This window comes from Sebastes fasciatus, chromosome 6 (assembly GCF_043250625.1).
Source record: "Sebastes fasciatus isolate fSebFas1 chromosome 6, fSebFas1.pri, whole genome shotgun sequence".
NCBI lineage: Eukaryota > Metazoa > Chordata > Actinopteri > Perciformes > Sebastidae > Sebastes > Sebastes fasciatus.
Window position 1 is genome coordinate 24,579,189 of NC_133800.1, and position 13,872 is coordinate 24,593,060.

Genomic DNA, 13,872 nt, shown 5'->3' on the forward strand with positions numbered 1-13,872 from the left:
CAGGAGTATGTGTTTGATGCAGAGGACGGCCATACAGAAATCATGCCGGTAAGAAAAAATTAAATTATGTATAATATTTTGAGTGATGTCTAGTAGTGTATAGTAATATAGAATCAGTAACTGTGGATTTGACTTTATGTGTACATTTTTAACACAGATCTTTTGTTTGGATCTTCACTATTCATTTCCTGATTTCATTTATTTGTATTGAGGCACATGATATAGTCCCGTTTCGTCTTCTGGCTATGTTCTGACTTGTGAATTTCCAACACAGCTTTGGACTCCACCCACACCACCACAGGATGACAATGACATTTACATCGACTCCGTGATGATGCTGATGTATGACACCACACCCATGCCAGAGTCCAAGCTGCCTCCTATCTACATCCGCAAGGAGCACAAGAGACTCAAGATGGACCCCTCAGGTAAAACAAGATTTGTCATGAAGGCCTTCATTAGCTCCTTTGTACAGCAAAATGTCTATCTGGGTTCTGTTCCGTATTTTTTTCAAATGGAAACGCCCACTGGTTGCAAAAATCAGTGACGTAGTTTACCAAAGTAAGCTAATCAATAAGGTTATGATTAATGTGAACTCTAGCTGAGTCAATATTAGCTGTGCTAAGTTTGGAAACTTCTGAAAGTGTTAGTTCGGATTTTTTGTGGTGGTGTTGTATGTATACTCCATGTTCTGCGAGGTAAAATGACTGTTTTTGTGAATGAAGTCTGGTGGCTTTGAAGAGAGCGATATGTCAGACAGCCCTTTCAGACGGGGAACTGAAACCGTTATATATCACTGTCTTCAAAGCCAGACCAGACTCCATTCACAAAAACAGTGATTTTACCTCGCGACTTTCTGTGTGACTTTCGGCAGCAGATTTGAATACATAGGGAACACCACCGGGAAGCTACAGAATGATATAGAAACCTAATAAAAATTAAATAATGGACCCGCCCTTTAAGGGAAAGACTTTTAAAAGACTTTGTAAGAATAGATACATGCTGAAGTGTCATTGCAGGTTTGTTTGGTTTCTCTGTCCTTACTCGAGTTTGTTCATCCAGCAGCAGCCAGAAAGAAGAAGAAGGGCCACGGGGAGACGGTCATTCCTCCACGCTCCCTTTTCGAAAAGGCCAGCATGCTGAAAGTTCGGCGCGAGGGCAAGGACCAGAAGAAGAACTTCTCTCTCAAGCAGCAGGCGCCCTTTGCCAAGCCCCTACCCTCGCTGGTTAAACCTGCCACGGAGGCTGGCCAAGACAACCCAGAGTGGCTCATCAGTGAGGACTGGGCTCTGCTTCAGGTACTGTACTGGCTCCACTAACTGCTTCCATGATGATCTTTCTCTCCAAGCTGTGTTGATGGAAATGAATAAATCTTGAATTGCACAACTAGTTATATTATATGTACATTCAATGTCCAAATATCATTGCTGTGTGTCTGACAGGCTGTAAAGCAGCTGCTGGAGTTGCCTCTGAACCTGACAATCGTGTCTCCCGCTCACACTCCTAATTGGGATCTGGTGAGCGATGTGGTGAACTCCTGCAGTCGCATCTACCGCTCGCCCAAACAGTGTCGCAACCGCTACGAGAATGTCATCATTCCCAGAGAAGAGGGCAAGGTAATGAGTGAGCAAGAGAATGCAGAGTCAACCTACCTTGCTGTAAAACAGGCTTACTCACCTTCTATTTATGTATTTAACTTTTTCCAGTTGGTGTATGAGGCAAACCCCAAGAAGAAAACCAAGAGCATATACAAGGTACGCTATCCTGGCCTTTGTATTTGGTAAATGTTTCTTTGGTCTTGAGTTCCTGGCCTAACTTTTGTTCTGTGTTTGTTTGTGTCTGTGTACACGCTCAGTCTAAGAACAGCCGTCCTCTAAGGACCTGTCAGATCTACACACAGGATGACAACGCCACTCACATCCAGCTCTACAACAGCCGCTTTGAACTCATGAAGATCATCGCCAGCAAGAGGAGCCCACCAATCAAACCACTGTGAGTACTGATGATTGTCTGTTTCCTAACATTAGTTGCACTCGAGCACATCATTTAGGTGCCCCCAAAAAATTGTCACCGCGCCTTGTAGCGCCACAATAATACGTTTTAAGCGTTTTGTCAGTTCCCATAGGCCGACACTAGGGATGTCATGATACCAGAAATTTAATAGTTGATACCAATACCAGTGAAATCCCACGATTCTCGATACCACGGTAAAAACAAAAGTAAAACAATAAATGCCAGGTACTTCAACAAACACTCCTTTATTACTATTTGCATACTGGTTTTAGTTAGGAAGTGTAACAGGTCATAATTCCCTCTCTATTATCTATTTTATATTGTTGTGAAAACATCTCCTTCAAACATCTGGATTTATTCAAGTTTCTCGCCAGAAACTACATTTTACGAGATTACATTGAAAACATCATGATAACGTTATAATTTACCTTCCCCCAATACAAATCTTTACTGAATAGAGCCTGAACGCATCATAATGTAAATAAATTGCACCTTCCGTTTACTAGCTCTTGTCCTGCCCATTTCAACACAAACTGTTGTTCACAATTTAGCATTATCAAGGAAAAATATAGTGAGTGTACTGTGTCCCAAACAGTCTACCTACGGTACCGTCAGGCATCCACATTTTTACGTTAGTATAACAGTAGCGTAGTATAATGTGTGCACTTTGAGTATGCTCAAGCAACAGAGCGATGTGCTCAGAGCAGATCAGCTGTTTGGTGATCATCGGAGCAGAGAAGAAAATAGTGGTCAACTTGTCTTGTGTTATTAAATGTACGGTGTCTCCCTCACACACACTCACACTTTTTGCCCTCCCCACTTATGAAATGAACCCGGTGCCGTGTGCGGGTTTAGGCATTTTACCGAGGACTGGGGAGACAAACAGTTGGTGGAGTGGTTACCTCCGCCGGTGATGTCGGGTCTGGACTGGGCCGTTCAGGGCCGGGGACAGGTGTAACGGGCACCGCAGAATTTGTCTTGACGTAAAAACAATCAGTAGTACACACACAGAGACAGACATGATAAATGTCAAGCACACCGGTGCGACCAATGAAAATATTTAGTCACATTCTGGAGCCCTGAAAACTGAAAAAAAGTTTTTTTTTTCTATCTAGAAAATAGTGTCCTTTTTAAATGTATTGATTTCATTTATTCTACATACAGGCTCGGCATGAATCCATTCCAGAAGAATCCTAAACATGCCTCGGTTTTGGCAGAAAGGTGTGTTTTAATGTCGCCATTTTTGTACTATTCTACATCTAAACCTTGAATCTAGAAATAAAGAACAAAGTATAACATTGTTTTTACTTTTCCTCAGTGGGATCAGCTACGACAAGCCCCTGCCTCCCATTCAGGTGGCATCCCAACGTGCTGAAAGGATTGCCAAGGAGAAAAAGGTGATTGTCGACAATTTAACTGTCGGCAATTGGCGTGAATGTGGAGCACCTGCTTTGTGTTTATCCACTGTCAGATCCAAATAGTGCTTGTTTTCATCTTTACTGACATGTTTGCATTTGTGTTAAATTTTGTGCATCGTGTGTGTGTGTGCGTGTTTGCAGGCGCTTGCAGAGCAGCAGAAGGCTCAGCAGTTGGCCCAGCAGCAGCAGGCTGGAACTCCTCAGGCCCAGGCTGCACCGGGCCAGGCGCAGACTCCCACTGCTGGCCAGGCTCAGGCTCAGGTCCCTCAGGCTGCCACAGTGGCCGGAGCTGCCGCTGTGCCTAACGCAGCTGTTCTGGTGAGAATCAAAACACCCTCCAAACAATAGTCTTCTACGTTTAGTGAGACAAGCTACTTTACCCAGTGAAGGCTCTTACACATAACGGTTCATGTTTTTCAGGCTGGAGCCATAAAAAACGCCACCGTGGGCACAACCATCCAGGCTGGTACGCTGACTCACACATGGTTCACGTTACGGAGCTGTTGGTGTTCCAATAGTTAATTCATCTCTCTTGTTTCTTCCAGCCACTGTAGGGGGGAATGTGATTGTGAACACAGTAGCTGGAGTTCCTCCAAGTCCCTTCCAGGCCAACAAACGCCTGGCATCTCCAGTCATATCAGGCACCCTGTCTGTGAGTCATGTTCATTTATCACTGCTCTGGCTTAACGCAGCCACCTACTGATTTACAGGAATTCATGACGCAAATAGCCGTTGGATTGGCATGAAGCAGAATGCTCACCCACTACACGCTGTAATCAAAATGATCACGACAAGTGTTGGAGCCTTGGCTCATTGTGTTGCTGTTTTCGTTGTTGTCGATCCAGCCTGCCGGTGCAGCTGGAGCCCAGGTGGTCCACGCACAACAGAGGGCCGTCACGGCTGCCGCTGCCCCCGCCGAGGTTGTCGCCATAGCTACGGGCCAGGGTGTTCGAGCCGTTACCCCAGTGACAGCATCCGCAGTAGTTTCTACCACTCTGAGCCCGGTGCAGTCACAGACTCGCCCGCTGGTCACTCAGGTCACATCAGGTACTTAACTCAACACGGGCTTCTTCTCTGACAAGTCATCCTTTATGTACCCGTTACTGTTTAACACATCTGACTTATCTGCTGTCCTCCATCCAGCCGCAGGTATGCAGTTGCCTCAAGGAAAGACTCTCACCCCAGCCCACCTGCAGATGCTCCGACAGCAACAGCTGCAGCAGCACCAACAGCAGCAGGCTGCTTCCCCACAGATCAAAGCTGTAGGCAAACCACAGGTACACCACCAGCGTCTTTACACAATTGACGAATCCTGCATCCGCTTTGTGTGTTCTGCAATCTAGCGCTACCGCCATTACTGCGGTGTAAAGTCGTAGTGACTCTACTGTCTGCTAACCGTGTTAACTGGTGACTTTCAGCCGAAAGCGTCCGTGGTTACTCGTAGTAACTTACGTAAATCGTAGGCGTAGATAATAAACACAGATGAGAATGTATTTAAAATGGATTAAAGTCAAATTGAAGGCTTTTACAAGGACACCATGTTCGTGTTTTCAACAACTGTCGTCACTACAAGCAACCACAACGCACTCGGTTGAGTCACCAGTAAACGGTTAGCAGACACTTTGTACATGTTCTGTTCTTAGACATTGTTGTCAAAAGTAACGTTAGATAGTAAGTAAAGGTAAAAGTAGAACATTGTACACTTCTTAGTACAGCTATAGGGTTATAATAACAAAATGTGTATAATTAACTTTAACTGGTAATCTGTGTGTTTTCAGGAGTTGTTAAAGATGCACAAGCATAAGTTGCAGCTGCAGCAGCAACAGCAGCAGGTCGCTGCAGCAGTGGCAGCAGCCCAGGGCCAACAGGCTGCAGGAGCCCAGCAGGCCACCCAGGTGCAGCCTGCACAGGCCGCCCAAGCCAATCCCCAGCTAGCAGCTGTGGCAGCACCCAGACCCGGAGCCGTGCTGACCGGCACCACTGTTGCTAACCTGCAGGTGGCCAGACTGGTAAGACTGTGAAAAGGATCATTTCATTTTACATAAATACAGAATTTGCAACACGTAGAAGAAGTTGTAAGTGAGAAAGCTATGTTGCACTATAGGTCTGGTTTAGTGGTTTAGGTTGTGGTAGCACTAATACTGGTTGTGTTTCCTCTCACAGACTCGAGTGCCCACTCAGGGTCAGATTCAGGCCCAGGCAGGACAGACGGCCCAGGTGACCCTCACAAAGCCTCCTGTGGTCTCTGTGCCGGCTGTGGTCTCCTCAGCTGGCGTCACCACACTGCCAGTCACAGTAGCAGGCATTAGTGTGGCTATTGGTCAGGCCCAGAAAGCAGGTGTGTTAAAAAACTTTGACTTGATTGTTGCTTCTCACGTCCATTCGGGCTTTACGAGCCAATTAACAGTTCTAAATGATGAGCTAATTTTGTAATTATGTTGTTATTATAACCATATGCCTGTTCTTGCTCAATCTATGATTAGAATCCAAATCAAAACAGGCAACAGTATTCGTTGTTGATTGGGTCTGCATCATTTGTGTTGGACATCCTTTTTGTGACATCACAAATTAATAGCAGATTTTTCATCTGTTCAAAATGAACCTTAAAGGGAGATTTGTCAAGTATTTAATACTCTTATCAACATGGGAGTGGGCAAATATGCTTGCTTTATGCAAATTTATGTATATATTTATTGTTGGAAATCAATTAATAACACAAAACAATGACACATATTGTCCAGAAACCCTCACAGGTACTGCATTTAGCATAAAAAATATGCTCAAATCATAACATGGCAAACTCAAGTCCAACAGTCAACAACAGCTGTCAGTGTGCTGACTTGACTATGACTTGCCCCAAACTGCATGTGATTATCATAAAGTGGGCATGTCTGTAAAGGGCAGACTCGTGGGTACCCATAGAACCCATTTTCATTCACATATCAGTCAGGTCAGAGGTCAAGGGACCCCTTTGAAAATGGCCATGCCAGTTTTTCCTCGCCAAAATTTTGCTCAAGTTTGGAGCGTTATTTAACCTCCTTCGCGACAAGCTGGTATGACATGGTTGGTACCAATGGATTCCTTAGGTTTTTCTAGTTTCATATGATGGATCTTCACTCTAGCTTTAAAACTGAGTCCACTACGACCTAAAAATCACAAGTTGCGTTAAAGAAATTAGTGACATTAAATGAATTTGTGTAATGTGTTATTATCGCGTTAACTTTGACAGCCCTAGTTCTAATATGTTATTCTTTCTCTTCTCTGTCAGGTGGGCCTGTGCTGACGCCGTCGTTCCCTCAGATGCAGGTCCAGCAGCTGCTTCAGATGAAGAAGCAGCAGCAGGCGGCAGCAGTTCAGGCGGCAGCCGCAGCTCAGCAGAAAGCAGGGCAGCCGCAGCAAGGACAGACCACTGTACAACAGAAGGTAAACACGCCACACCAACAGACACTAGGCTTTCACATGTTAACTGATGACTGTTGTCAATCTCTGTCCACAACAGAAGCAACAAATACAGCATATCAAGTTTTACATTTAGTATTGTTTAGCTGGGTGTGCTTAAGTACGTTAGTTCAGTAGAAATCTGAATCTAATAGGGAGATAAAGTGAATGGAGTAACTGTAGTAACTGTGTTATTTCCTTTAGATGGGCACCCAGCAGGTGACAGTGCAGGCAGCCCAGCCAGCCCAGACGCAGCAGAAGGTGACCTACGCTACCACCACCCAGCTCCAACCAGGAATCAAGACCCAGTTCTTTACTACATCCATCCAGGCTCAGAAACCTACTGGAGCCCAACAAATCCAGGTACATCCTCAGCGGCAGTCACCACCGCAGAATAAATATTTGCAGATAAACACTGGGTTTGTGTGTTGATGTGAGATTTTCTTGTTTACTTCTCTTATCAGGTGGCTAAGCTCCCGCAAATAGTGCAGCAGCAACCCACCGTGGCCAATATTCAACAGATCGTGTCTTCTTCTCAGCAGGTAAGGGTTTAAGGGGTTTGAGGCTGAGCATCTTAACCTCTGTATGGCTCATTACTTGAATGCGTGGTTAACTCGCTGCAGCGGCGGCGTTTAGTTTGTCTCCGTCTTTCTTGTCTCACATCTCAATCCTGACAATTTTGCCACTATAATATCATAAAGTTGGCAGTTCGGGTGGTTGAGTAACTCATATTTTTACATGTTGGGTGGGCGGATTGGCTCTTATAACGAACAGGTGGGAGCGACTGAACCGCGCATTATTATGAGCGCAGTCAGTCATTCAGGAGGATTCAAACTAACTGCAAAGCTGCATTCTTAATCATTCAACCTGTGTTTTTCATCAGATAATAAGAAGTTTTATGTGAAATGAAATGACAGAAATGTTCAGTATAATCTGATGACCAATCAGGACTAAGATTAAATTAAAAAAAAAATTAAGAGAGAAAACATTCAGACTAAACTGGAAGGACTTTTCCGTGACTAAAACTTGACTAAAATGTTTTGAGTTGTCGTCGACTAAAGCTATGAAAATGATTAAAATGGGAATAAACCTAAAAAGGCGTTTTCATTTTAAGACTAAGACTGCCAAGATGAACACTGGTGGAATGGATCACATCAAACCTCTGAAACAGGACGTATAAATGTTTTTTCTCCAGATCCAGGCCCAGACTGTGACTCTGACCCAGGCAGCCACGTCCGCTCAGGTTCAGATGATTCCGGCCGGGACGGCGACAGCCCAGGTGGTCCAGCAGAAGATCATCCAGCAGCAGGTGGTGACCGCAGCCACCTCGCCCCAGATCCAGACGCCTCCTCCCCGCAGCCCCGCCCAGCCGCCTGCAACACCCTCTGCCGCCGAGTCCCCGGCGCAGCAGGCCGCTCAGCCCCAGCAGACCACCAAGGGTCAAGCTCGCCAGGGCGGCATCAGGGCCAAAACTCCTGCCAAGCCCAGCGGGGGAAGCAGCTAGGAGATGAACTGAAAGTGTTGTCCTGCAGTACAGATGCGGCAGTACTGAAGATGTGCTGAAGCGTTCTTATGGATCCCACAGCAGCTGATGCCAGAGACATTGTTAATCACAACAAACCTTTACCTCACCCCAACCATCTCTAACCTTAAACTGATTATAACTGTGTTCAACAGAATCATTTCATTGCTCACATAAAACTATTTTGGCAGATCAAGCACAGCGCTGCTGCTCATAACTCCGTTGGGATCCATAATTTCACTGTACTGAGTCGACATTGTTACGTCTATTCTTTATTTGTGTCATAAAAGGTGGAAATGTCTTGACGTTAACACAACTTTCCCCCACAACTACTGCCCAACACATCAAACGACAGACCCAACAGTCACAACTTCAAATGAGGATTATATTATTACTCACCGGATATCTGAGGCTGAGGCTTATGGGTAATTCTGCATCGGGAAATGAGCTGTCCATTAGAATAAGTGTATTCATAAATAGTCCCTTTTATGTCTAATTCCCGTGTTGTCTATAGATACTGAATGGAGAATAATGCACGTTCCTTTAGTCATTTGTTTTTTATTGCAGCAAATACACTGTAAACATGTACTTAGTATTTTGTGTTTTCTCATAAATTGTCTTTTTTTATTGATGTCAAAGGAAAAAAAAAACTGTAAATATCAATGAAAAACATTTGTACTTGTAAAGTAGTCGTGTTTTCATTGGGTTTTTTCAGCCTAATTGTAATAAAGTGTTTTGTTTTTATACACAAATTCATCTTTTTTCCTTTCATTTTTTTTCATTAAATCCGTTGTAAGTACTTGGAAATCTTGTGAATTCTTCTAACGCAGAAAATACAGTTTTTTTGCAGCCTAGTATTTATAGCTGGGACTTTATTGGTTGTTCTAACAAAGTCTGGAGGTTGTAATCTTTTGATGACTTGTGCTGTATTAATAGCTATTCCTTTTTTTTTGTTTGTTCAACGTTAATTTAAAAAAAAAAAAAAAAAGTCCTGGAGGCAGGCTGGATCTGGACCAGCAGGTTTCAACTGGACAAAAAAAATGCCTGACAAAACAGAAACTGAGTCCAATGTAAAGCAAACGTTGTGGTTTGGCACGCAGTCGATCCTGCATCTTAAGCATCTTTGGTTTTCCACAGTCGGAGGGAGGCAGCGGAGACTAGAAAGCCCCTCTCAGCACTGTGCTTGGCCTGGCTGGATGCTGACTCTGGCAGATATGTCAGACACGAGGGCGAAGGAGTCGAGGATTAAACCGGCCGACATTATTTGTCTTTCGGTCTTTGCCCTTTGCATGCTCACTTTCTAAATCAGGAAAATGAGAACATCTCTAAAAATGCACATATATAAATAACTTGTGTTTGCTCGCTATGCGAACGGGATGCAGATTATGCCACAAGGGGGCACTGTTGTATCAGTATCACCCTGCAGCCTCTCTGAAGAAAGGCCCACTACTACACTGAGAGTTTACAGCTCATTGAAATTTTCCCATCTGCTCCTTAGTGCATATATACTCCTCTCTCCACTGGCACTCGTTGGCTGGTCCACATTCACCGCTAAACGAGTGAGACAAGGGAGGTGAGGTGGAAGAGAGGGCCGAGAGATGAACAGATGGGCAAATCTGGTTCCTTTTGGCCTGGACATTACTCCATCCCTGTGCCCAACCTCTCTTATTTATATTTAGAAAAACTATCCATCAAGGTCCGAAAACAAAAAGAGGCCCTGTACGTTTATTAAAGCTGGAAGGGAGGAACAGCTGGCAGACTTCAGAGCACAGGAGCTGTCATGGTGCAGTTAAGGAGAGTGGATGAATCACACCACTTCAATTACACATCTCTTCCCGAGCTTCACACCTCCTCTCCTCTTCTCTCTGTGTGATGGAAAAAGAGCTGCAGAGAAAAAAATGTAAACACTTGTGTAACCACTCTCCCTCCACCACCCACCTTTTTATTCAAATGTCAGTTTATAGCTGATAGGGATGAGTGCACCTTTTGCGCACACAAGGTGTAAACATTCAAACGCGCAGAGCTTCTACTTTGATTTGAAAAGCACAGGAACAACACAAGCTGTGTGATCCAGGAACTGAGAGAGATGTTTACAGCTTCAAGTTCAGTGTGTAGGAAACCCCCATGGCTGCACTTTGGAGTGCTGTGTTTTGATATCTTTATTTCCATTGAAAAAGTCCTGCATTAGGAGGAGGGGGTGCAGGGTAAGCAGAGCGGGGTAATAAGAGCTGTCAGAGTCAATCTCATCCTTCTGCTCAGACACCAGCCTTCCCACCATGACAGTGTTTACCTCAGGAGGCTCTTTAAAGCCTCTGAACAGTGTCAAATGTGTGAGCCAGGGATGAGGGGCTGCTGTTTCACTGTTGTGTGTTTTCCTCTATTTGCACAGAGCCGTGAACAAGAGCCCCCCCTAAGCATGACTGAAAGCAGAGGAAGCCATGTGAATGACAGCCTCTGGAAGCGGGGATGATACAATCATTACGTGTGTTGACACGACAACAGTGAAGAGATCAACACGGCAAGGGCTTTGTTGTTGCCTGAGAGACAAGCAGAGCTGAAGGCAACAGACTCGGAGGCAAGCTCAGCACACCGTGGGGGGGAAGAAAAGCATCCAGGTACAAAGGAGCCCAGAGAGGTTTTGTCTTCTCTTGTCAGGGCTCAGCCCGGCTGCACCCTCTTGTCTCTCATTCTCTCTCCACACTCTCTAATGTCCTGGCCAAGCACTGATCACACAGCCCCCGGGGGCTCCCTCGCTAATGATGCTCCTCCAATGATGCTGATGATCACCGCTATTGGAAAAGAAGCAGGCCATCTATACTGAAAGGTTGCCATGGCAACCCACTGCGACCCCTTTAGTGCAAATCACAGGGCTGGTGGAACAATGGTGTATGTAGCACACACACTGGCAACACAGCTTCTCAGTCATGTCTCAGTTCAGTGTCTCTTTAAAGGGACAGTGTGTAGCATTTATCTATTAGCAGAGATGGAATATAATATAATATAATATAATAATAATAACAACTACGTTTTCATTCGTATAAGCACCTGAAACTAAGAATCGCTGCCCTTCATATCTACGTAGGGAGCGGGTCGTTTTCACGGAGAACGCCATGTCGCTCCGCCACGTTTCAACAGTAGCCCAGAATGGACAAACCAAACACTGGTTCTAGTGAGAGCTTTTCACATTTTTACGTTACCTGGAGGCCACAGTAGTTCTCCGACACGCTTGTGAAACTGCGTGAGACGCAGAGTGCAAAACCGTGGTTCCACCGCGGGAAATAGTCACGAAATTTAAGCATCTGATTCGTGTACATAGACACAAATTTCCCTTTTTTATCTTGACGCTCTTTTGCATTTTCCTACGAAACACAACACATGACGCACATGTCAATTTCCGCTCGAGTCTTTTCAAAAATAAAACTACTTTGTTAGGTTTAGGAATAGATCAACTTGGTTAGGCTTAGGCAACAAAACTAGTTATTAAGCTTTCAGGAAAAGACTGCGGTTTGGGTTAGGGTTAGGGTTAGGGTTAGTGCCGTAACTTAAATACGGAAGTTACGTGACAAAAACGACTTAGTTAGCTTCAGGAAAAGATTGCGGTTTTGGTTAAAATAACTCTGGAAGTGCTGTAAATTAAGTACGGAAATTACATAACAAATAAATCAACCTGAACTTGTGGTTTCACACAGGACACAAACACCAGACGAAAGTCCTGTGTTTTTTGACCCACCCATACACCCTGACCTCCTCCCTACATGGCGTTTGCCGCTCTTTATACTTTCCAGTTCACAATTACATGGATTACATATGAATCGATTTCATGCCGACCATCACGATGTCCATGGATCAATACAAGAAATGTTGTGACTATTTCACAAAATGCTGTGCGACTGTGCTGAAAGCCGTGATGGCGTTATCGCGGTTTTGCTCTCGGCGGCTCACGTTACCGCAGTCTTGGAAAGGGAGGAGTGAGCGGAGGGGTACTCAGTCGGTTAAAATCTGCAACCACACCAAGATGCCACCAAATCCTACACACTGTCCCTTTAAATAAATAAATCACACTCAATAAACAGTAGCAAAAAGTGAATTTCATATTTTACTGTCAAAAGGGTGTTAACGACAAAGTAGAAAGTAGCAGCGAGCACGTCTCACAAATCTTGAACAGTATTGGGTGCCAGGTAGTAGTAAGAACAGAAGAAACAAATCACCGGCACTCACTTGACGCTGATGATGACTTATAGCTGAAACACGTTTTTATTTATTTTTTACCAAGAATAAACTAAAAAAAGACGCTTTATCTGTGGGAAAGAAATAAGGATGAAAGGTTAGATGATTTCTGTGATGTCCTCCACGCTGTACTGAGACGACTGTTCTCTGTTTTAGTCATCTCCCTGTGCTTGTGCTCTTTAAGCCTCCTACAAGCATTGAGAGTCCTGAGGCCAATACAGGACAGGCCTTTTACTCTAAATGATGAGTCACGGGTCTGCTGGCTGATTTCACTGAATTGCAGGGGGGTGGTGATGGTGGTGGTGGTGGGATGGGGGGTTATGTGCCAGTGGTAATTGCTCTGCATGCAAGACAGGGTGAGAGAGCACCGGAGCTGACACGCTCCACTTCCCTCAACACAGTGATAGGAAGTGTCATTCGGCACTTTGAAAACGTACCTCCGACATCTACAGTATAAGTCTGCCACTCTCTGCTCCCACCTCCCACTCGTTTTCTCTGAATATCTCTCTCTCTCTGTGTCTCCCTGGGTTTCTCTTTCTTCCCCGCTTGCCTCTTCTTCCTCTCTCTCTCTTCCTCTCTGCCTGCTCCTGTCAGCTCACTACGCTCAGCTGCTCTCATCTTCCACGCGAACGTCTTGCGGTATGACAGTCATGTAAGCGAGTGGCTGTGAACCACAAAGGGATTCTCTGTCTTCTCTCTGAGTCTTGGCGATACCGTTGGCTGAGGTGTGGCCCAAACATCAGCCTGCCACACACACCTGCCAGTCTTACAGTATGTGTCCTGTATGTGCTTTGTGAAATATTCTGATAGTCTTCACTGAAGTAAGGGAAGATAGCCAAGTCTCCCAACCCCAATTGCACTCCTGAGTTCTAGTTTCTCCTTTCCAGGTGCACGCCAAACTCAGTCATCCCCTGAAATTAAATGTATCCACTCCTGTGTTGGAGGATAAATCATAATCTCCTCTTAAGCACTCATGACGTGTTGCAGCCTTAGGCTGTCAGTTCTTGTTTACATCGTCGTGTAGTTTTAGATTTTTATGAACAATGACCTGAATTTGGCAAACAGCCACCAACGCTGAGAAAAAACAGTCATATTCCCCAGTTTTCTTTTTGTTTTTACACGACATTGAAGAGGTACTCCAGCAATGTAGTATTGCACTTCCATAAAGTTGGGGCAAAAAACTTTCAAAAACTCTTGCGAGACTCGCTGCCCAACAACCTATCCAAACCTTCACTATTCCAGATCAATGCCTAA

The 13,872-nt window shown here is 44.8% G+C and overlaps 1 protein-coding gene across 12 annotated transcripts in view; it reads left to right on the forward strand.

The window, feature by feature from the left end:
* Positions 1–9,147, forward strand: part of ep400 (E1A binding protein p400) — a 30,538-nt gene extending 21,391 nt beyond the window's left edge. For 6 of the 12 annotated variants that reach the window (XM_074638679.1, XM_074638682.1, XM_074638688.1 and 3 more), the window contains 19 exons: positions 4–48; positions 275–428; positions 1,063–1,298; positions 1,443–1,616; positions 1,707–1,754; positions 1,856–1,992; positions 3,178–3,234; positions 3,332–3,410; positions 3,573–3,749; positions 3,852–3,897; positions 3,977–4,083; positions 4,277–4,478; positions 4,575–4,708; positions 5,210–5,440; positions 5,595–5,769; positions 6,700–6,854; positions 7,074–7,232; positions 7,334–7,411; positions 8,065–9,147. In XM_074638679.1, coding sequence (XP_074494780.1) covers positions 4–48; positions 275–428; positions 1,063–1,298; positions 1,443–1,616; positions 1,707–1,754; positions 1,856–1,992; positions 3,178–3,234; positions 3,332–3,410; positions 3,573–3,749; positions 3,852–3,897; positions 3,977–4,083; positions 4,277–4,478; positions 4,575–4,708; positions 5,210–5,440; positions 5,595–5,769; positions 6,700–6,854; positions 7,074–7,232; positions 7,334–7,411; positions 8,065–8,373 — 2,703 coding nt within the window. In that variant the 3' untranslated portion in view covers positions 8,374–9,147. The remainder of the gene's footprint in view (positions 1–3; positions 49–274; positions 429–1,062; positions 1,299–1,442; positions 1,617–1,706; positions 1,755–1,855; positions 1,993–3,177; positions 3,235–3,331; positions 3,411–3,572; positions 3,750–3,851; positions 3,898–3,976; positions 4,084–4,276; positions 4,479–4,574; positions 4,709–5,209; positions 5,441–5,594; positions 5,770–6,699; positions 6,855–7,073; positions 7,233–7,333; positions 7,412–8,064) is intronic. The other 6 variants (XM_074638680.1, XM_074638683.1, XM_074638689.1 and 3 more) reach the window with 1 other exon arrangement.
* The last annotated feature ends 4,725 nt before the right edge of the window (positions 9,148–13,872 follow it).